At 39.4% G+C, this 25,339-nt stretch overlaps 1 protein-coding gene across 42 annotated transcripts in view; it reads left to right on the top strand.

Moving 5' to 3' along the window:
* LOC130267390 (protocadherin gamma-C5-like) overlaps positions 1 to 25,339 on the top strand; it is a 571,493-nt gene that overhangs the window by 420,865 nt on the left and 125,289 nt on the right. The window contains exon 1 of one of the 42 annotated variants that reach the window (XM_056517109.1): positions 12,291 to 14,879. The exons of 39 other annotated variants lie outside the window; for them this stretch is intronic. In XM_056517109.1, coding sequence (XP_056373084.1) covers positions 12,438 to 14,879 — 2,442 coding nt within the window. In that variant the 5' untranslated portion in view covers positions 12,291 to 12,437. Of the gene's footprint in view, positions 1 to 12,290; positions 14,880 to 20,083; positions 22,661 to 25,339 lie in introns of those variants that run through there. 2 more of the 42 variants (XM_056517095.1, XM_056517114.1) reach the window with 2 other exon arrangements.

Genomic DNA, 25,339 nt, shown 5'->3' with positions numbered 1-25,339 from the left:
ATACCCAGGAGGGCTGCAGTGGACCTTTACTTATATTCATTCTACACTTTACCTTGTTGTGTGGGCGCACAACCAACTTTGGTAAGCGGCTTGGGAACTACCGTCCCCCACCCCCACTAACAAGATCTGCTGATCCCGCACATGAGGCGCCTTCCTTCCTCTCTCTAGATTATGCCTGGTTATGGCCTGATAGTGCTTCTCTACTACTTCTAACAACATTGTTTTATTTGCCCATAGCAACCAGCCTCAGCTAATCTTTCATTTCTTAGATTATTCTGGTAAAATGAAACCTGAACTCTAATTGGTTGCTATATAACAATTCTCTTTGTTTTTTTTCATAGCAACCAATTACAGTTTCACTTTCATTTTACCAGAGCAATGTGAGAAATGAAAGATGGAGCTGTGACTGGTTGCTACGGACAACAAGGAGAATCTTATAATAAGACAGCCTATAAATCTCCTCCAATTGTCCCCCAGTGTAAATATAAAGACCCAGGTTTATCAATCTGACTGAAACCAAAACTGTCTGGCTTTCACCTTTGTAACCAATCACAGATCAGCTTTAATAGGTTATCAAGCTGTGGTGAAGTGAAAGCTGAGCTATTTCAGGCAGATGGGTAAGTCTAGGCCACAGGGTGCTGTTACCCCACATTCTCATACACATATCTAGGCTGTAACTAACTCCCCCCTCCTATAAAGTGCAACATAATGTTTGTTGCAATTGGCCCCAGTAGCTCTTATCCCCATCTACACCCTGTGTTCATAGAGACTCAACCATTAATTGCTAAATCTGTGAAAAACATTCTTCATTTCTTTGTAGCAAAATATTAATGTAAATTTATCCTACAACTTCAGTTATAATCCACCTTGCTTAATGAATAAATGCAATGCATGACATAGTAGATTCTCTTTTATTTCAGTACAGAGTGTTTTAATGTATTTTAGTAGGTTAAACCTCGTGATTTAAAAAAAAAAATTTGGTTGGTGGAAAGGGGGGGAGGGGGGCGGGACGACATGTGTAATTTAAAATTTAGATCTAGTATATTATTATTGTTCAGGGTTAAAAAGCCAAATCAACATGTTATCCATTTCTAACCAATTGTAGACCAAGCATGGTACACAATTTTTTTTTTTTTTTGTGAAAAAAAAAAATAGTCAGCGATGCATTTCAGAGGGGATTCAACGGAAAAAAATAATATGTTCATTCTTGTGGCAGAGTCTGGGGTCCAGAATACTTAGTGTGAATGGTGTAACAAGATCAGAAGGGAACAAGGGGAGGCTGCTGCACAATATTTTCCAAGTAGAATTCCAGAATGAAATAATCTGTAATGTGAATGAGCCCTGATGGCGCCTGTTAAGCTGTGGAGATTTGTGCCCTAGTTGCCAAGAGTAAGCATATATTTGAGTCTTGCCTTGCCGTGTATCTGATCCCTTGCTACGTATACTGGCCTTGCTCCTGTGCCGCCTGCCTGTCCTGACTACATATGTGCTTCATCCTTCCTGTGCCATGTTATACCTCGGCTGCCTGTGGGGACGAGTCGTATCAGGGGTAGCAACCTGGGTTCTGCCTGCCCCAGTAGGACCGTCCCGCTTTGCGGCAGGCTCTGGTGAAAACCAGCGGCACTGTAGACTCCACTTCCTGGTATGGCCTAAGCCATCTTCCTCAACAGGTCAGTGGATCCACCTAACCACAGCTGTTACAAGCTGTATACAAAGCACTCATTAGATGTTGTGTATATAGTGATGGGGAAGGCAGTGATTGGAAAGATACTCTCCCGGCTTTCTTTCTAAAGATCTTGGCTTTCACTGACAGCCTGCTATCCCCTTTTGCAATGGCATGATCCAGAATTAGGGTCCCAGAAAGGCAATCACCTTTATGTGATACTTTGATTTTTACATACTTTGATTTTTAAAATACATTATTTCCCAGAATAAAAAATAAGTGTGTAGTTTTTATATGCATAAGAAATGGAAAATTCTATCTAAATAATAAAAAAAAAATGTAATATATTTATCAGTGTATTTTGATTTTAGTCTTTTTGAACTTCACTGAGATCCCCAGTACTGGGGTCAACAGGATCTATGTGCTTTTTTAGATTTGCTATTACTGTCAAGTAAATAGGAAAATCATATTTTATACCTGCTCTCTGTCCCCTCCTACTTCAAAAAGAAAAAATCAAGTTGTTATGCCATATTGTTTAAAATGTCAAAGCATCTTCACTATTTGAAATTAACTGGATGCATTTTTTTCCATGTCTGCATACTCTAAATTGACATCCAAAAATAATACATAACAAAGTAATATAGTCATATGCAATATAAAAGAAAGGGTTGTCGACATAAAGTCATTAGGAATAGACAATTTGATATGTTGTGATACTCTACTCATATGTTCAGTAGTAGAAGTGATTGTGTATTTATGTAAATTAGTTATACGTAGGTTTAAAAAAATGTAGATGAAATTGTACTCTATATTTGCCATTTAATTAATACGGTTAGATGACTATGCAAAATTATTTTATTATTTTATTCATTGTGCATCTAGGCTTAATGTTACTTTATTGTGTGGGTAAAAGTAATTCTCGGTATTGTCCAGCAGAGGGTAGACTTGTCCAGTCCTTTATTTCAGTAATACTAGAGAATGTGATCATGTCAGCTGTGCGCTCTCCTCCCCCTGGCTCAGTGATTCACCCTCCCATCGTTTCTCTCACACAAAGAAGAGCTGCTGCTCCGATGAGAGCCCTGTGGATGTTATTTCTCCTTGGATTTACTGATTTTTCCTGGGGTAGAACTGTGAATACATGACCCTCATGTATATTGGATTACACTGGATCTACATGACATCAAATATCAAGACAATCACCTAAGATATGGACATCAGAGGCTTTTGTCAGTGCTGGAAATGGCAAGTAGTCTGCTCCTTTCTCCTTTGTAGCTGGGGCTGGGTCTCTGGGCAGCTGCGTTATTCTATTGTTGAGGAGTCTGAGCCGGGGACATTGGTAGGAAATGTAGCTCAGGATCTGGGGATAAAACGTGCAGAGATCTCTCAGCGCAGGATACATCTGAGATCTGAGAAATACCAAAAATATTTCAGTGTAAATCAGGGGAATGGAGGGTTGGTTGTGAAGGAGAGGATTGATAGGGAGAGCCTGTGTGGATCTAGTCCCCGCTGTTTACTGCAGTTAGAGGTTGTGGCTGAGAATCCTGTGGAGCTTTTTACTCTAGAAATAGAGATTTTGGATATTAATGATAATTCTCCTATATTTTCAGTTAATCATCATAATATTGAAATAACTGAGATTTTAACAAGTCCTGGGGCTCAGTTTGATTTAGAAATTGCAAAGGATTTAGATGTTGGTGTGAATGGTGTCAGTCAGTATACATTGAATACAAATCCTTATTTCTCATTGTCTGTGAAGAATCGTAAGGATGGAACGCTCATCCCTCAGCTGATACTAGAGAAGGTTTTAGATAGAGAAGAAAAAGCAGAACATAACCTGATTCTCACAGCTATAGATGGAGGAGAACCAGCCAGATCAGGGACCTGCAAAATAACAATAGTTGTATTAGATATTAATGATAATCCTCCAGTCTTCAATCAGTCAGTATATAAGATCAGTATTAGGGAGAACCTGCCATTGAAAACTGTGATATTAACACTGAATGCAACAGATCAGGATGACGGAGCAAATGGGGAGATCCAGTATTACTTTGGGGGTCATACGTCTGAATCTGCCAGAATGATATTTGATTTAAATCCACACAATGGAGAAATCTTCTTAATAGGAATTGTCGATTTTGAGGAAATTAATTTTCATGAACTGGCAATTAAAGCAGTCGATAAAGGATTGCCAAAACTCATAGGGAACTGCCTTGTTCAGGTGGAAATAGAAGATGTGAATGACAATCCCCCAGAAATTGCTTTTACCTCAGTGACAAATGATGTTCCAGAAAATGCTCCTTTGGGATCTGTTATCGGATATATCAATGTGAAGGATAAAGATTCTGGAAAAAATGGGGAAGTAAAACTGAATGTGTCCCCCAAGTCCCCATTTAAAATTAGACCTAATCAAAATCGTTATTCTTTGACTGTAGATGGGAATCTGGATAGAGAGAAAAAACCCCAATACACTATAGAGCTGACAGCCTCAGATTTAGGGTCTCCTCCTCTATACAGTAAAACAAGTGTCACCCTCAGGGTGTCAGATATCAATGATAATGCTCCAGTGTTCACACAGTCTACTTATAATGCTTTCATTAAGGAGAACAGTGACCCGGGGACTCTTCTATGTACAGTATCTGCTACTGACCTAGATGAGGGGGTTAATTCTGATCTGGTTTACTCCATAGTAGAGAGTCAGATTGATGGCTCCGCTTTATCCTCCTTTGTTTACATTCATTCTAATGATGGGAATATATATGCTCAGCGTTCCTTTGACTATGAGCAGATCCAGGTTTTACAGATCACCATAAAGGTAGAAGACTCAGGATCTCCACAGTTATCTTCCACTGTTCCTGTCTTTATCTTCATTCTGGATACAAATGACCATCCCCCCACTCTGCTGTATCCAGAACACTCTGAAGACCTCATTGTCCAAGAGAGGATCCCAAAGTCTACAAGTGCTGGATATTTGGTGACCAAATTGTCGGCAGTGGATCTGGACTCTGGTCACAATGCCTGGTTGGTCTTTTCTCTCATTGACCCCATCAATTATTCATCATTTCAAGTGTCTAAACACACAGGAGAGGTGAGAACTGTACGAGGATTACAGGAAACCGAGAACATGGAGCAACAACTTGTCATCTCTATCAGTGATCAGGGGAATCCTCCATTATCCACCACAGTGACTGTACTTGTCAGTATAGCAGATGAGGTTGTAGCAGAAAATAAAAAGTCCAATGACTTTCTCTCCAGTTCCAAGAGATCATCAGATGTCACATTATATTTGATTATTTCTCTGGTGGCCGTCAGCTTAGTTTCCCTTGTGACATTCATTATTTTACTTGTGAAATGTTTACGAAAAGAAGACAGTGGAAACTTTAGCAGCTGTTGTTTTCCAGAGAAATATGAAACTAAGAACTTTACAGATCAGTATCAGCCAGCCCTATATCTGAACACCGATGGGACATTGAAGTATATGGAGGTGAGGATGGTTCCTCCTGAACCTCAGGGACAATGTTATACGGCATGTTTTCCCCAAACAAATGACAATCAGGACTTCAGTTCTATGAAGCCTCTTAATTTTCCTCAGTTGAAAGACATGACTGGGGAGACTGATTCTTCATCTGACACTGGCTGGCCTAATGGAAACCAGGTGAGAATTCCTATTTCACTATTACATTAGACCGTTTACCGTTTACATTAGACATCATGGCATGGAATTTATAATATATATATATATATATATATATATATATATATATATATATATAAAACATAAAGGATGACCGCAGCACTCAATAGTAGTGAAAAAATCAAAAAAGTGGCTTTATTCCAAAAGCAAACAGCAGCGACGTTTCGGTGTTCTCACAACACCATTCTCAAGCTAAATAACAGTGATCACAGCAAGGTATATATAGAGGGTGAAACAAATCAATCATAATTACAAACAATTATAAATATGTAAACATTCGTAAAGTGCCAGTGCGTACAGTGCATCAGAAAGATATTAGGGGATGTACAATGGTCATCCAGATACAAGTGAGTGATGTTAAAAACATCTCTATGCAGATCTTATACATAGGTAAAACAGAGAATGGTATAAAATATAAAAACAATAAAGTATGTAAACAAACATCTTAAGTATCATAGGGATTCAGGGCAGGTGTGTGGCGTCACTCACCGAGGAAGCGTGTCCCATGTGTAACAGGTGTAATGGCGGCGAACGCCAGTGTAAAGATACAGCCAGTGTCATGGCGACAGACGCCAGTGTATGTATAAATAAAGTTGTAAAGGAACGGACCAATCACCTCTGGTGGAAATAGATCACATGACTATCGGTGTAATGTCAGTGTATTGGCCGGGTGCGCATGCGCACCGCTGCAAGTCACATAGCGGTGGCCATCTTAATGTAGGGCAATACTGCATGAAGTGTTGGCAAAGCGCTGGTCAGCGCAATATCAATAATAGAAAAATAGTATGTCTGAGTCCGTGGTTTTGTCCCCACTCATCCTGAATGTAGCAGTCATACTGGGCACACATATCTCTCTCACCCACCAGGGAATCCCAACGTCCACCGCCCGATCCTTGCGGACCAGGAGGGGATCACCCGATCACATGTCACAGGGCCACTAAGGGTCCCGGACACTGACACCGGGGGGCGCCCTGGTACCTGGGCTACCAATACCTGGACGAGAGTGCCACTCAATCACAAAATGCACAGGCGCAGGGGAACTGTGATCATATCCACAGGATTTATTATAAACCAACAACCAACTAAAGGAGAGGAATGCTTCAACATAAAGTATGAAGTCTATTAAAAAAGTGAAAATGTAATAGAAAATAGAGAAATATACATATAAAATAAATAAAATAACAATAAAAATAAAAATCGAAATAAATGTAAAAATAAGAATCAAATAAATATAAATAATAATAATAATAAATATATATATAAAAAAATATATAGATAAATAAATAAAATGAATTAAATCAAGTAAATAAATATGAAAAATATAAAAATAGAAATAAATATAAAAAGAAAAAGAAATAAAAATAAAATCATATTGAATATTAGTAATCTGTTCCAGTGTGAGTGAATCCGTTCCCTTACAATACAAAATTATAATGGTGAATAGTGTACAGTACAGTGTAATTTGAAAGAATATTTCGAAGGGGACCGCTATCGCTTCGGTTCATATGTTCAGCCACCGGCCGCACCTGATCCCTATGAGAGAACAAAAAAAGAAAAAGAGAATCATTAAAATAAGTTCATATCATTATTGAATATAGATCACTATTATCAATACCCAATCAGAACAATGACATCCGCCAGATCCCCGGACAAAACGAGGATCAGACACCACTATAACTACATACTCATTGTGCATTATATATTTGCTGGGTGACCGTGAAATCTACATTAAGGCCCTTCGGCCAAAGGGTCTGGAGCTCATAGATCCACTTGAGCTCACGACGTTTCAGTACGCTCACACGGTCACCCCCCCTCTTCAAAGGTGGAATACAATCCAACAACGTGAATCTAAGATCACCTTCTGTATGATGTGCCTCAGCAAAATGTTTGGAGACTGGTAAATCCAGTCTCCGTTTACGTATACAATAGCGGTGCTGATTAAATCTGGTCTTGAAGTCCCATGTGGTCTCCCCAACATATAGGAGACCACATGGGCACTTCAAGACATATATGACAAAACTTGATGTACATGTCAGATAATGGCGTAATTTAAAGTGCTTGCCAGTAGTGGGATGTACATATATTTATTTTTATTTTTTTTTAAACATGATAAATGTAAACAAAATATATACAGTTCTCAGAAATCTGACGAGTTTTCTAGCTGAGTAAAATCCTTTCACTAATGAATTTTATTTTGCAATATTCAATATACAGTAACCCCCCGAACTGCGATTGCCCCGACATATGATAAAATCGACATACGATGGCCTCTCAGAGGCCATCGCATGTCGATGTCAGCATCGACATACAATGCTTTTATATGTCGGTGCCTTCGCATTAACTGCTATCCGACAGCGCAAAATGCTTAAGCTGCTGTCGGATAGCAGTTTAAGCATCCCAAGCAGGTTCGCCTACCTATTCCCGCTGCTCCGGGTCCACTTCGCGATCCTCCGGCGTCTTCTGCATCTTCTCCAGGGTCCGGGCCTCGCTTTCTGGCGTCGTTATTACGTCACTACGCACGCCGCGCCGGCGCAGCAGCGTAGTAACGTCACCAGAAAGCGAGGCCCGGACCCTGCAGAAGATGCGCAAGACACCGGAGGATCGCGAAGAAGACACCGGAGCAGCGGGACAGCATCGGGAGCCCCTTGGACAACATCGGGAGTGGTGAGGACCTGGTCCGGAGTGGCGGGGACAGGTGAGTACAGCTTCCTATACTTTACATTGCACGGATCCCTCAACATACGATGGATTCGACAAACGATGGGTCGTTTGGAACAAATTACCATCGTATGTTGAGGAACCACTGTACGTGTTAGTCTTTAAGCTATGTTGTATGGATTATATTCATAATTTATTTAATCATTGCAACTTCTCACTTTTGGCAAAAACAATGGGGCAGATTTATCAATGTATTTATGAGCATTTACTAGTTTTAATACAAAAATTTTAAACACATTTTTTTTGTTTAGCCATCGGCACATCAAATAAGTCTAGGGAAACAGACCAAGAACAGGGATATCTTCTTAGCAAAACAAGTATGTTTCAAAAAGGGTATATGAGGAGTCTTGAAGGAATTAGCAAGGATTTGAAAAACACAGCTTTTTTTTATTTTTATTTATTTTATTTTTTTTAAACAGCGCCATATCTGTCCTCTGATTGTGTATGATATTACAGCTTATCTCCATTTACTTGAAACTGAGCTGCAATACCACACACAAACAAGAGCACCCAGTTTCTGGAAGAAAGATGCTATGTTTTAGTGATGAGCGGCAGGAGCCATATTCGAATTTGCTATATTTCATGAATATATGGACATCCTATGTTTGCAAAATTTGCATATTCGCTATGCTCATTCTCTTTTTTTTTTCATGCGCAAATTCGTAATAGTGCGCATGCGCAATTATATCTTTCACCTAAAAGAAAGGAGGGATCAATGTCCTCTGCCTGGAAGTGCCAATATTCGCATATTTCCGCATATTTGCAAAAAATAAATAAATAAAAATCACGAATATTCGTCATTATGTATATCACTATATTCAAAATAGTCGCGAAATCGCGAAGTGCCGATATTCACGGTAAAAATTTGCATTTCTAATATTCGCGCTCAACACTACTATGTTTTTCGAGTCCTTGATAACTGCTTTAAGATTAACTGTCGATATATGCATGCATGCTCTGCATATAAGGACACAGGAGAGGTACAAGGACCTAAAAATCTGAGAAAAATAGTAGTAAATGGAAGTATAGGATTGTTTAAATTCTATCCTGGGTTTTAAGATAATATAGAAGGTGAATTGATATCAGAAATCAATTTCTTCATCCTTTGGAGATGTAATATTTCTCCAAACCATTCAATGAGAGGAGGAAGAGTATCCTTTCACTTATTAGGGATTATTTTCTTTGATACTTGTTTTTTAAATATATAAATCTTATTTTATAAGTCTAATATTAAAATAGAAACTTACCGTTTTTTTCGCCCTATAGGACGCACCGGCGTATAAGATGCACCCAATTTATAGGTGCAAAATCTAAAAAAAAATAAAGATTTTGAACCCAATAGTGATCTTCAACCTGCGGACCTCCAGATGTTGCAAAACTACAACTCCCAGCATGCCCGGACAGCCGTTGGCTGTCCGGGCATGCTGGGAGTTGTAGTTTTGCAACATCTGGAGGTCTGCAGATTGAAGACCACTGCATAGGAGGTAATACTCACGTATCCCCGCCGCTCCGGACCCGTCACCGCTGCCCTGGATGTCGCTCCATCGCTGTCGCCGTGTCCCCGTCGCTCCGGAACGTCTCTGCTGCTGGCCGGGTATCCTCGCTCTCCGTCGCCGTCATCACGTCGTTACGTACGCCGACAAACGTACGCGACGACGTGATGACAAGGAAGGAGAGCGCCGGCCATACAGGGGATCCCTGAACAGAGAAGACACCGAGGAGGCAGGTAAGGTCCCTCCCGGTGTCCTGTAAGCACTAACCCGGCTATTCAGTCGGGCTGTTCGGGACCGCCGCGGTGAAATCGCGGCGGTCCCGAACAGCCCGACTGAACAGCCGGGTTAGTGTCACTTTCCCTTCAGACGCGGCGGCCAGCTTTGATCGCCGCGTCTGAAGAGTTAATACAGGGCATCACCGCGATCGGTGATGTCCTGTATTAGCCGCGGGTCCCGGCCGTTGATGGCCGCAGGGGAAAAAAAGTGTGTCTTATACGGGAAAAATACGGTATACTCACTTTTCAGATCCCTCATGATCTCCTGCAACTTCTCTATTTAGGTTCCTGCTTAATGCCATGTGGACCAGTCGCAATTACAATGGTGATGTTAGTAAAGACACACAATGGGCCTGGCTTGGGACCGTTTTCTGTGTGGGGATTGGTTGACTTGCTCGTGTATTATAATCAATATACAAGCTGATAAACAGAGATGAAAACCATCTAATCATATTTAGGGTTGTCTCAACATCAGTATTGATTGACATTCCAGCGTTGTTTACATTTGCCAACTACTGGGCTAAAGTGGCAGCTTTACTAGGTAGGTTCTTCTGTCCACTCTGTTTCACTTTCTCCAAGGGTCACCTATTTGGCTTTTGACTATAATGGGACAACCATGTGGTCTCCCAAATAAGACAAGTGATGCCAACAGGACATAAAGGGGCCTGGAACTTTCTAATGCCACATCAGTTGATCCCTCACTGACCAATATGCCACCATATTTGTATCTGAATACTGGAACATTGAATGTGTTTAGTGTTGAGCGTGAATATTCAAAATGAGAATTTTTACCGCAAATATCATAACTTTGTGATATATATTTGTAATGACGTGTATTAGATTTTTTTCTTTAGAGTACACATCACAACAATGATGTGTACTGTGTAAAAAAAAAAAAAAAGTGACAATCCCTCCCTGCTTCCAGGCTCCAATTTTATTTACTGAGTGAGTCGGTGTGGAGCGCAAATATTTCGTATATGCGGATATGCAAATAGTCGTGAATATCGGCACTTCCAGAGGACACTGATACCTCCCTTCTTTTAGGTGAAAGATATAATTGCACATTCGCACTTGTATGTGAATTTCATTACGAATTTCTCATAGAAAAAAACTGAACGGACAAAGGGAATATGCAAATTTTGCGAACATAGGACGAATATTGGTCCATATATTTGCGAAATATTGCAACTTCTAATATGGCCGCTCATCACTAAATGTGCTTGTGACTCTCTCCACTATCTATTCTTCACGTTATATTTAGCAAAACTGTATCTTGATTTTTCTATCAGAGTTTTCTTCTTTACTAATAACATGATAAAAGTAAAAACTAAAAAAAAGGTTGAAATAATCTAATAACATAAAAATACATGTGCAATATAGAAAAATAAGGATAGGCAAAAAGATTTATCCTAGTGTAATCTTATACCTGAGGCTCCTGTCAGAACAGTCTCATAGGATTTAAGTTTATTATGGATCTATTTCAGTCTAATTGCTGAGTCATGATAGGGACCATTAAATGAAATCCAACATTATTATAATAGATAAAGACATCTTCATGAACATTTATAAGGGCAATATATACTTTATTAATGCATTTAGCAGCGGGATATTCCATAGGGCTATGCTAAGATGTAGTATCCAGAGGGAAACTACACAAATAAGGAGAGAACATACAGACACCATGCATGTGTTGCCAGGGATTATATTCAAACCTAACAGGCACAGACAGTTATAGCTAAAAAACAAGGCCCTAATCGGTCTATATATTTCCGAAGTGTTTATACATTTATTTATGACATGCAACTTTTGCAAAAGTCAGACAGTTTTGCGCGATGGCCACTCTAGCTGGCACCAGGCACAGGCAGCCTTAAAAAATAATAACCGGCTGAACCTTCCACACGGGCAAAGAAAAAAAAATCAGAAGTTGTGCGTGTTAATAAATGACTCCCGGAAATTCAAAACATTTTTATATTAGATTATTGTTTGCACAAAGAGACCATTATTTTGAAAAAGATACATATGTATTGCTCTAAGTATTATTTATAAATTAAGATAGTTTGACTGTGCATTACAATCCAGTAATTTACCTTTACATTTACTTAATTAAATGTAAGTAATGTACGGTAAAAAGTTCCACATAATTCTAACTTTAAAATAAATATTTTCAATATTTACCTGAAACAATCGTATCTTAAGATTATTTTCTGTATTTTTTTTACAAATTTTGTTTATTAATTTTAATGTTTAAAGTAGCCTTCGAGGAATATATATATTTTATTGAATCGTAATAATTACATCAATTCAAATACAATTACTGACCAGAAGAGGGCAGACACGTCATCCTAATATCACAGCTACAGCAGTTTCAGCCTCTCATGTCAGCTGTGCGCTCTCCTCCCCCTGGCTCAGTGATTCACCCTCCCATCTTTCTTCTCACACAAAGAAGAGCTGCTGCTCCGATGAGAGCCCTGTGGATGATCTCAATGCAGGAAAACCAGGATTTACCCTTTCCTCGGATTTATATTTTGGCTGCTCACACACTTGGATTGATGGGATGATGATTATTTTCTACACATTTTAGAAGAAGGATTTAAGATATGGACAATCAGAGCTTTGTGAAGGCTTGGAAATGGCAAGTAGCTTTCTCCCTTCTCCTTTGTAGCTGGGGCTGGGTCTCTGGGCAGCTGCGTTATTCTATTGCTGAGGAGTCTCATCCAGGGACTGTAGTGGGGAATGTGGCTCAGGATCTGGGGGTGAATGTGGCTGATATTAGGAGACGGAGACTGAGTCTGGGGTCAGAAGGAAGCAGCAGATTCTTCTCTATAGAGCAGAAGAATGGAGCTCTGGTTGTATATGAGAGGATTGATAGGGAGAGCCTGTGTGGGTCCAGCCTGAGCTGTTTACTGCATTTAGAGGTTGTGGCTGAGAACCCTCTGGAGCTGCACAGTCTGGAGATAGAGATTCTGGATATTAATGATAATTCACCCCTTTTTTCAGTTTCTGATCAGGTTATAAAAATTACAGAACTAATCACAAGTTCAGGACTTCGATTCCCTCTGGAAGCTGCTAATGATCTAGATATAGGGAAAAATGGTGTTAGTCAGTACAGATTGAATCAAAATCCATATTTCTCTTTATTAGAAAAGAAACGCAATGATGGATCCCTCATTGCTGAATTAGTCTTGGAAAAAATTCTAGACAGGGAAGAGAAGGCAGAGCACAAGCTGATTCTCACTGCTATGGATGGGGGAGAACCGGCCAGATCCGGATCCACTCAGATAACCATTATAGTTTTAGATATTAATGACAATCCTCCCGTTTTCCAGCAGCCAAGCTATAAGGTAGAAGTTCTGGAAAATATATCTCTAAAAACAATCATAGTAAAACTAAATGCCACTGATCTGGATGAAGGTGTAAATGGTGACATTTTCTATTCTTTTGATCACCATACCTTAGAATCCGCAAAAGAAATATTTGATATAAATTCACAAACTGGCGACATTTTTGTAAAAGGATCTGTAGATTATGAGGTTTCAAAATCATATGAATTATTTGTTAAGGCAGTAGACAAAGGATCTCCTCAGCTGGAAGGACGATGTGTAGTTCAGGTTGATGTAAAAGATGTAAATGACAACACCCCAGAAATTATTTTTACTTCTAAAAACAATGAGGTTCCTGAGAATGCCCCCATAGGAACTGTGGTCGGATTCATCACAGTCAGAGATAAGGATTCTGGTAAAAATGGAGAGATTAGGTTGAATGTGTCCCCAGGTTTACCCTTCACATGCCAGCCCATGTCCCAGCGTTATGCTCTGGTCACTAGTGGACATCTGGACAGGGAGAAGCTCTCACAATATACTATTAGAATGACGGCATCTGATCTGGGGTCTCCATCTCTCAGCAGCCACATTACAATCAGCCTTAATATCTCTGATGTTAATGATAATCCTCCAGCATTTCTACACCATGTCTACAATGCCTTCATAGCAGAAAACAATGAGGCGGGCAGACTGTTATGTACGGTATCTGCTGTAGATCCGGATGAGGGAGCTAATGCAAACCTCATTTACTCCATCGCTGAGAGCCACATCCATGGTTCTCCGGTCTCTTCATTTGTCTACATTAACTCCGACACCGGGAACATTTATGCACAAAGGTCTTTTGACTATGAACAATTCCAGGTTCTGCAGATCACAGCAAGAGTGGAAGATTCCGGATCTCCAAAATTATCCTCCAATGTTTCCGTCTTCATTTTTATTCTGGATACAAATGACAACTCTCCCACTATCTTATACCCAGAGAATACAGGGGAGACCATTGCTGAAGAGACCATTCCCAGATCTGCTGGTGCTGGTTACTTAGTCAGTAAGGTGTCTGCAGTGGATGTAGATTCTGGGCACAATGCCTGGCTCCTCTATAGTCTGGTTCAGTCTACCAGTCCTGCTTTATTCCACATCTCTGAATACACAGGAGAAGTCAGGACTCTCCGAGGATTACATGAGACAGAGAACATGGAGCATCGACTTGTGATTGTAGTCCGTGACCATGGGGAACCTTCTATGACAACTACAGCTACTATCATTGTGAATATATTAGACTCTGTGGCTCAGGAAAGTCCTAGATCTCAGGACTTTCTTACAAATGCCAAATCTACTCCAGACCTGACTCTGTATCTTATTGTCTCCCTTGTGGCCATCACTGCTGTTTTTCTTGTCACATTTACAATATTACTTGTCAGGTGCCTTAGAAACAAATATGATTCTGAGTGTGGATCTTGTTTTACTGATAAATCCCTTTCTGCAAGCTATATGGATCAGTACAAACCAACCCTTTACCTGAACTCAGATGGCACATTGAAATACATGGAGGTGCGGATGGCCCCACCGGAAGCTCCGGGGTCTTGTTATCCGGCTTGTTTCCCTCCTGTAGCAGATATCCCTCATTCTACATTACCTATTCACCAGAATAATTCTGAGTCAACTGAAATAGTCAGGGAGCCTGGGAAAATGGATTCTAATTGGTTTGGTGAACTCAATCAGGTGAGGACGATCCCTCATTTCCATATTTAATTTTAGTTGTTTATTTTGATTATCAAAATAATTATGAGCTGTATAACTGCATGAGCTGCATTCTAACAAGGCTGTTAGATCCTCTGCATTGAAACCAAATGATATTGGTGACCTGTGCAATTTTTAACAAAGCAATGTTATGTATGTTGTGATCACTGCAGACCGATATTATATAAAGGATATCGTAATATATATATATATATATATATATATATATATATATATATATATATGCCATAAGCTTTTTCACTAATGCTCTGGATATGAAATGCAGTGTTAAAATTGTATATTTTCACAAATATGACAACTATTTTATATTTGACATATATATATATATATATATATATATATATATATATATATATTTACTGTCTGTGCTGGATTGAATTCTATAATATTCTATAGTATTATATATTGCATATATTATTAGATACATATATAATATAGGTCTTCTAGCTACACTGTTACCAGGCAATGTTTCTTATCTATAAGAACTTCCTATTTCTTTGATATGGATTTCTGATAAATTGATAAATGTTAGTTGAATATCCTATTCTGGATATTACTGTACTGTAGATCTCTTTAAAAATAAGTTTGTATTTCAAATCAAATTTTTGTTCACCCCAGCAAACAAATAATACGAGGGACATATCAAAACTGCTGCATAAATACACACGGAGAAATTGCTAATATCAGTGCCTGCTTTGAGTTTTTTTTCAGAGAATTGTTCATTAAAGGTATATTCATTAGTGTTGAGCGGCATAGGCCATATTCGAATTCGCGAATATTCGCGAATATATGGACGAATATTCGTCATATATTCGCGAATATTCGCATATTCGTTATATTTTCGGTTTATTTTCGCATATGTGAAAATGCGCGTATGCGAAAATTAACATATGTGAATATTAGCATATACAAAATTAGCATTTACTAATTTTCGTATATGCGAATTTTCGCACGCCAGTCTCACACAGTAGTATTACAATTACAGCCTTCTTTACACCACACAAGCTGGAAGCAGAGAGGGATGATCACTGTGATGTGTACTGTTAAAAAAAAAAACGAATATTCGTAATTACGAATATATAGCGCTATATTCGCGAAATTCGCGAATTCGCGAATATGCGATATTCGCGAATAATATTCGAATTGCGAATATTCGTGAGCAACACTAATATTCATGCCTTTAACAGTTATCTCTTATCCACAGGATAGGAAATGTTCTGTCTCCATTGACAGCAATGCGTTTTCGGAATGGATACCGCTGAAAGTCAATTCTTTCGGCAGAGGTCGTAATCGAGATTTCCGCTATATGCACAGTGCAGCAGGATCCCATTGAAAGCAATGGGATTCTGCTCCAACAGAATTTCTAAGTGTCATTTTTTTCACCGTTTTCTGCTTGGAAATTCCCTCGTGTGAACATGTGGTGCGCCACGGGTCGTGATGTGAGGTGTAAGGGGCAGATGTTGTTGCCCAGGGGCAGATGGTATTAACCCCTTCTTGTCATGACGCCAGGGCGTGGTTTGCCAATATTACCACCCGAAGGTAGTACCGCTAATCCTAGGTTAGGCAGGGGCAATAAAGAGTCCAAGGCCAGGTTAAGGGTAACGGTAGCTTTACTGAGCTAAGAAAGATGGTACAGCCTATACAGTTCAACCAGTATCCCAGAGAGGTGGCCAGTGACACATGGGGACCTCACAGGCTTGCTGGAACTTGCAGTAGTTAGACTAACTTCAATGCAGGCCACGGTGACTAGACAGTAGACTTGACTTGACTGACTTTTAGATGACTTTGGCTTACTTGCAATTGACAGGTGGCTGCAGACTTTAGGCTTGAGGCCTCCAATGCTCTGGACACAGACACACTGAGACGACTGCATTGGACCTCAGGAACAAAAGCAATGAGCTAAGAGAGAAGAGAGCGATTTCAGCTCCTCCCCATATTATATTGGGGAACTGTGCAAGGAGCCCATAGGTCACTTGGGAGGTCACCTGGTCACTGGAGGGGTTCTCAGGGTAACAATCATGTGAGAACAATCAGGTGATACAAAGATTTAAAGATGCATTACACTTAGAATTCATAACTGTACAAAACATTGTAGAATCAATAGGGTTTGCTGCAGGAGAGCCCCAGGGACACGGAGGGACTCTGGCCGGGCAGAAATGCAGTACTGAGAGACATCCTGTACTGGGACATTACAAACATACCCTCAATGTCTGGTCACTTAGGTTCCAACCGCTGGGACCCCTGGCAATCTAGAGATTGGGGTCCAGAGTCTCCTGGGAGAATGGAGTGTCAGTCAACGTGTGCACTGCTGCCCCATTCATTGTGCATTGGATCTTCCAGAGATAGCAAAGTGCTGTACTTGGTTATCTCCAGCAGCAACCATAAACAATCAATGGAGCGGTAGTGTGCCCCACCATTCCACCAGGAGATTCAGGACTGTATTCTCGAGTCCCAGCAGTCGGACAATCCACCATCTGATACCTATCCCCTATAATTAGTTTAGGAAGAAGTGTTGTTGGCTGGAATAATACAGGAATATTGTGAAATGCTATTCAATGATAATACAATACTAACTTTGTGATGATTAACTAATTATTATTATTACTACTATTATTTCAGTATTTATATTTATCACAGTGTATCTCCACTGGTATAGTGATTCTAAAATCTATCAGACTGTGAACTTTTTTTTTTTTTAATACTAATATGGTGATACACATAAGATAGCTTTTAACTCCCCCATAAGTATGCACATTTATGTATGTGTCCTTCCTTTCCCTATGGCTTGACATAATCTACTGTAAAATGTGTTTCACAAGATAAATAAAGTAGTTTATCATGAAAACATGATTACTCAATATTGTGTTGGGATAGATAGACAGATATGAGATAGATAGGAGATAGATAGATATGAGATAGATAGATAGATAGATAGATATGAGATAGATATGAGATAGATAGATAGATAGATAGATATGAGATAGATAGATAGATATGAGATAGATATGAGATAGATATGAGATAGATAGATAGATAGATAGATATGAGATAGATAGATAGATAGATATGAGATAGATAGATAGATAGATAGATAGACAGCCACAGCTTGCAACTTGTTAAAGTCTTCTCCAATATGCTCCAATATAGTATTGAAACTGTATCTTAAGAAATTGGAATTCTTAATGGGGTTGTCCATGATATTTATTCTATATCCACAAGATAGGTGATGAGTGTCTGATCATGGGGGGGGGGGGGGGGTTCTCGTGATCTTCAGAACAGGTCCCCAGCTCTTAGAGAGTGTGTGTGCTGCAGATGACACATACTCCATTCATTTCTGTGGAGTGTCAAAGATATCCAAGTATGGCACTGAAGATTACTAGGAGCTTCAGTGGTTGGCCCCCTGTAATCAGACACTTATACCCTATCCTGTAGATAGGGGATAAGATGTTTTTCCCTCTACATCCAACTACATTCAAGGAAAGGTAAGGGTGGAGACAACTATAAATCTGGGGTACACATATCTTTATTTCAGTTGGGAGAAAATGATGACATGCTGTTGCCAGCCACCTTTGATGTTGTTCATTTTTTGTGGAGCAAAAGATTAGTTATGGTGAAATCCAGCATGCTCTATCCTTGTTTACCTTATGCAGATATAGCAGAACAGTCAGGATGTCCCCATACATATTACATTGTAGGATAACCTGAACAACACCCTCAAGAATGGGCTCAATATATATCATTAAAATAAGGGTAGACTTAGGCAGGTAGACATGCTACCAACATAACTGGTAAAATATTTATCTGCCTGGTCTTCATTGGTGGTCTTTATTATCAGTTCTCTTTCATAACATACATATATTCAATAACAAATCATCTTGATTTATTACATAATCTATGAATACAGTATGTGTCAAACAAAATTAAAGTCAAGACACAACACAAATATTTGTGTGGAGAAAATATACACCACATTGTATTTTCCTGTGTCCATGAGAAATGCTCTGCTCACACTGTCGTAGGCACCAGAGCCATATTGATGCATTTCTTAATTTAAAAGAAAGTGCTCTGTGTTTTACCTGTCTCCGACGGAGATCTTAATACTGTGGTTATGCTTGTAATAGTTGATTCCGATTCGTGTTAGAGGTATGAATATAGTCCTGGGAGACAGCCCCGGCCGGCGGCGTCTCAACCATGCACTCCATCCACTAAAAGATGGCTCCTGGCTGCTAATAGAGACATTACTAAAGTTTGTTAATGAAAACTCAGACAGTGTCCAAATCCTACGTTGTTTCAGAGGCTAGACACAATTTGAATCATTCATTAACTGTAATTTATATAAAGTATTGGTACACATCACAGCACAATTGTGTGTATAATGTATTTCTATACCTAATCTCTTTTTTGTGGGAAATATAAGGGGTCACACTATACACTATTATAGCAGTGAGGATTTCCAAAATTCCCAATCCACGTGTGGCACAGGTATACATCACGAACTTTATTTGTGGATAAATCTATCTATACAGTCCAGTAATAGTAATATTTCTTTATAATTAAGAGATTCTGCAGAACTTTACAATTTTGAGAATATAAATAAGAACAAGTATCAGACATTACAATATTACATATACAGTATACAGTATATTCGAGCAAGAGGAGTAAGGGGCCTGCTTGCAAGAGCTTACAGACTATGTTTTATTTAGTATTTTATTTATGAACTTATAAACTTTTAATATTTTTTTCTATAAATTTTATGTAAATCTACCACCATAATTTATACATGAACTATTATATAGTTATTATAGTTAGAATATTATTATTTAGGAAATCCTAAAGTTTTTGTTGACTTTGCAGGTTGCGAATATAATTTAAATGTGTAGTAAACTACATTGCAGACCAAGGTCCTGAAAATAAGATAGGGCATGTTTCTTTATGAGGGATTTACTTTCAAAATCTAGTTCTAAATGGCATAAAACTTCTGTCCACAATAGAAAAATATAATGTTGTATCAACGTAATAAATAGGGTTGACCAGAAGAGGGCAGACACGTCATCCTAATATCACAGCTACAGCAGTTTCAGCCACTCATGTCAGCTGTGCGCTCTCCTCCCCCTGGCTCAGTGATTCACCCTCCCATCTTTCTTCTCACACAAAGAAGAGCTGCTGCTCCGATGAGAGCCCTGTGGATGATCTCAATGCAGGAAAACCAGGATTTACCCTTTCCTCGGATTTATATTTTGGCTGCTCACACACTTGGATTGATGGGATAATGATTATTTGCTACACATTTTAGAAGAAGGATTTAAGATATGGACAATCAGAGCTTTGTGAAGGCTTGGAAATGGCAAGTAGCTTTCTCCCTTCTCCTTTGTAGCTGGGGCTGGGTCTCTGGGCAGCTGCGTTATTCTATTGCTGAGGAGTCTCATCCAGGGACTGTAGTGGGGAATGTGGCTCAGGATCTGGGGGTGAATGTGGCTGATATTAGGAGAAGGAGACTGAGTCTGGGGTCAGAAGGAAGCAGCAGATTCTTCTCTATAGAGCAGAAGAATGGAGCTCTGGCTGTATATGAGAGGATTGATAGGGAGAGCCTGTGTGGGTCCAGCCTGAGCTGTTTACTGCATTTAGAGGTTGTGGCTGAGAACCCTCTGGAGCTGCACAGTCTGGAGATAGACATTCTTGATATTAATGATAATTCACCAATATTTACAAACTCTAATCAGATATTAAAAATTACAGAACTTGTAACCAGTCCTGGTGAGCATTTCCCTATAAACAATGCACAAGATTTAGATGTAGGAGTTAATAGTGTTAGTAAATACACATTGAAAGCAAATCCATATTTTTCATTGTCTGTTAAAACACGTAAGGATGGAACCCTCATTGCTGAATTAGTCTTGGAAAAAATTCTAGATAGAGAAGAGAAAGCAGAGCACAAGTTAATTCTCACAGCTATCGATGGGGGAGAACCGGCCAGATCCGGATCTACTCAGATCACTGTCATTGTGATAGATATTAATGATAATGCACCTATGTTTGATCATCCTTTATATAAGGTTAGTGTCCTAGAAAATATCCCATTGAAAACGACCATTTTAAAAGTCAATGCTACAGATCTTGATGAAGGTGTAAACAGTGAATTTGTCTTTTCCTTGGACCATCGCACATTAGAAGCTGCAAAGGAAACATTTGATATAAACCCTACAACAGGGGAAATATTCAATAAGGGCATTGTGGATTATGAAGGTTCCAACGTGTTCGAACTGTTTATCACAGCAGTAGATAAAGGGTCACCTAGATTAGAAGGGCGAAGTGTTGTCCAAGTTGAAATACAAGATGTAAATGATAACACCCCGGAAATTAGTTTTATATCTAAAAATAATGAGGTTTCAGAAAATGCCCCCATAGGATTTGTTGTTGGGCTCATCACAGTCAGGGACAAGGATTCTGGTAAGAATGGAGAAGTAAAGTTAGATATATCACCAGGTTTACCCTTTAAATGCCAGCCCATGTCCCAGCGTTATGCTCTGGTCACTAGTGGACATCTGGACAGGGAGAAGCTCTCACAATATGCTATTAGACTGACGGCATCTGATCTGGGGTCTCCATCTCTCAGCGGCCACATTACAATCAGCCTTAATATCTCTGATGTTAATGATAATCCTCCAGCATTTCTACACCATGTCTACAATGCCTTCATAGCAGAAAACAATGAGGCGGGCAGAATGTTATGTACGGTATCTGCTGTAGATCCGGATGAGGGAGCTAATGCAAACCTCATTTACTCCATCGCTGAGAGCCACATCCATGGTTCTCCGGTCTCTTCATTTGTCTACATTAACTCCGACACCGGAAATATTTATGCACAAAGGTCTTTTGATTATGAACAATTCCAGGTTCTGCAGATCACAGCAAGAGTGGAAGATTCCGGATCTCCAAAATTATCCTCCAATGTTTCTGTCTTCATCTTTATTCTGGATACAAATGACAACTCTCCCACTATCTTATACCCAGAGAATACAGGGGAGACCATTGCTGAAGAGACCATTCCCAGATCTGCTGGTGCTGGTTACTTAGTCAGTAAGGTGTCTGCAGTGGATGTAGATTCTGGGCACAATGCCTGGCTCCTCTATAGTCTGGTTCAGTCTACCAGTCCTGCTTTATTCCACATCTCTGAATACACAGGAGAAGTCAGGACTCTCCGAGGATTACATGAGATAGAGAACACGGAGCATCGACTTGTGATTGTAGTCAGTGACCATGGGGAACCTTCTATGACAACTACAGCTACTATCATTGTGAATATATTAGACTCTGTGGCTCAGGAAAGTCCTAGATCTCAAGACTTCCTTACAAATGCCAAATCTACTCCAGACCTGACTCTATATCTTATTGTCTCCCTTGTAGCCATCAGTGTTGTTTTTCTGGTCACATTTGCTATATTGCTTGTCAGGTGCCTTAGAAAGAATTATGATTCTGGGTGTGGATTCTGCTTTACTGACAAATCCCTTTCTACAAGCTATATGGATCAGTACAAACCAACCCTTTACCTGAACTCCGATGGCACATTGAAATACATGGAGGTGCGGATGGCCCCATCGGAAGCTCCTGGGTCTTGTTATCCGGCTTGTTTCCCCCCTGTAACAGATATCCAACATTCTACATTACCTAAAACTCAGATAACAGATATGGTCAGAGAACCAACACATATTTCTGATTCCAGCTGGTGTAATGAATCTAACCAGGTGAGATCTGTTTTATGAGTCATATCTTTTACTGTACATGATTGAGTGTTTTCTTGTACAGTTTATATCATAAAATGTATACCTTTTTTTTGGCTTTATGTTATATATATATATATATATATATATATATATATATATATATATGAATCTATATTTTCTGCAGTTTAGTAATTGTTGCCCTCAGACATTGACCATATTTTAATTTAGTTGAACAGTCATACGTCTCGTTTTGATGCCCAAAGTTATATTTTTTACATTATGTTTTGTTACTCATTGATATTTATTAATTTTTGTATCAGTTGGTATGCTTTGGATATAGATTTTTGGATGTGTGACTAGGTTTGCAGGTCTTTGGTGTAGTAATTGTTAATACTGTAGTCCGTGAAGTTTTAGTTCATAGGAATGTTTAAAGGGTATGCAGTGTCTCCAAAATTATGTGTATTGATCTTGGGACTCTGTGATCATTTCGTAATGTTTGTAGCGATTGGACCTTATGTGGTAAACCTAGATATCTGTAAAAAGCTTGTGGTGCAAATGCAAAAGGCAAATTAAAGTAAGGCCTCAATTACAAGGTAATATCATGGCTTCGTAACAGTATATGCCTCCGATTGCATTTTTTAACTGTTTAATTCTGTGCCAGCCTAAGAGAAAAAAACATTGTGGAAGCCATAACTATGAAGCATTGCTGACAAGGGGAGGATATTGCCATTGTCGAAATTATCCGCTACCTTACAGAGCCTAAATAAAAACAATCATGTGAGACAATAGATGACAGAGATGGCACTCACCAAGAGGGTCTTCTTTATTCAAATTCTGCAGGGCATACAGACAAAGGCAGGTAGAAATGAGAAGGCTTGGACTAAAGGAAGCATGTAGTATACGTGCAAAACTGTCTGTCCCGGACACCCCTGCTTTCCCACTTCTACCGGCCCTTGTCTGTTTGCACTACAGAATTTGAAAAGACCCTTATGGTAAGTGTCACTTCTGTCATCTATTGTCTCACTGGATTGCATTCCTACTTTAGACTGAGCACCACTAGTGTTTGGGCTTCAGGTGTGGTTCAAGATGCAGCTGTCTACTTGTGCATGATGTGAACAGTGCATGTGCCGGACATTACCTCTACTAGTCACTCTCCTAACTGGAAGCACATGGCGGCTGTGTAGCTCCACACTTTGTGAAGGATTTTGACTAAACACAAAAATAAAGTACGCCATTATAGCAAATGATTGCATCATAAGATATTAATTTAACATATCTTTTGTGTTATTCAATCTAATGCCATATTTTAGTAAGGCGCATGTGTGTACTGTTCTTCTAGACAGTTTAAAAAATGTGGCAATTTTGTAAGAGAAAACATATACCGACCCACTTCAATAAAACTTCAATATTTCATCAAATAATTTAAAAACATATTTCTAAATATGTCCAATTTAGCACAGGTGTAAACCCACCTATACACACACACACATAAACAAGGCAGACATACATATTGATATAGATCTATATACAGTGTGTTCACACATACACTCTCATACACACACACCCTTATGGTTTAAAAAATCATAACAATAATAATAATACACTGTGAAATAGATCCGTTAATTTATACATATCAATGTAACTGATGTCTTGCTATATTATAAGATGGTTAGTTTGGCATTTTGGACATTTTTTTTTTCTTTTTAACTGTACTCACGGAGTAGTTAAATTTAACAAAAACTATGTGCTCAGTGTTGATTTTCTGCCATGCTGCACTTCCTTGTTTCTGTGTTGCATAAGGAACTTCCTGCTCAACCAATTAGTGGCTGTGGTGGACATTGCTGTGGGCAAATGATTGGCTGGTTGGGAAGGTCTTTGTGCGACACAGAAGTGTCACAAGGAAGTGCAGCATAGCAGGGGACTGGCACAGAAATAGCGGTATAGATTTTTCTATTATTTAATTATGACAGTGCAGGCTCCATTGAGCTAGTTAATTTGCGTAAGCATGTTTTAGATCTGTGGGAAGAAAAGTAAAAGTTTTAAATTATATGACCTCTGTTTTCTAAGTGGTAGGGTATAGGCCCCTATCGACAATCCTCTCTTGTGTAAATAGAAATTTGTTCTTACATAGGAAGTAATTGTGATGTGGTATAGCGGGGTGCAATGCAGGGTAGATGTTATAACCCAAGGGGCAGATGTTATTAACCCCTTCTTGTCATGACACTAGAGTGGGTTTAGCCTTAACCATCCGAAGGTAATAACGCTGGACCTGGGCTAGGCATGGGGGCAATGAAGACATCTATGCCAAGTTACGGACAACAGTAACTTTACTGAGGGTAGACAGATGACACAGTCTATGCAGTACAGCCAATAGACCAAGGAGGTGACCAGTGACATGAGGGGACCTCACAGGTTTGCTGGGACTTGCAGTATGTAGAGACACTTTAGTGCAGGCCACAGTGACTATATAGAAGACTTGACTTGACTGACTTGAGAATTGACAAGAGGATGACTTTGAGCTTACTTGAGCTGACCTGTGGCTGCAGACTTTTGGCTTGAGGCCTCCAATGCTCCGGACGCACACTGAGACGACTGCACTGGACCACAGCAGGAATAGCAATGAGCTAATAGAGTGATTGCAGCCCCTCTCCTGGTTATATAGGGGGGCTGTGCAAGGAGCCCATAGGTCAGTTGGGGGCT

This window comes from Hyla sarda, chromosome 4, assembly GCF_029499605.1.
Source record: "Hyla sarda isolate aHylSar1 chromosome 4, aHylSar1.hap1, whole genome shotgun sequence".
NCBI lineage: Eukaryota > Metazoa > Chordata > Amphibia > Anura > Hylidae > Hyla > Hyla sarda.
Note: the sequence above shows the minus strand (reverse complement) of the source record. Positions and strands in the feature narration are given on the sequence as shown.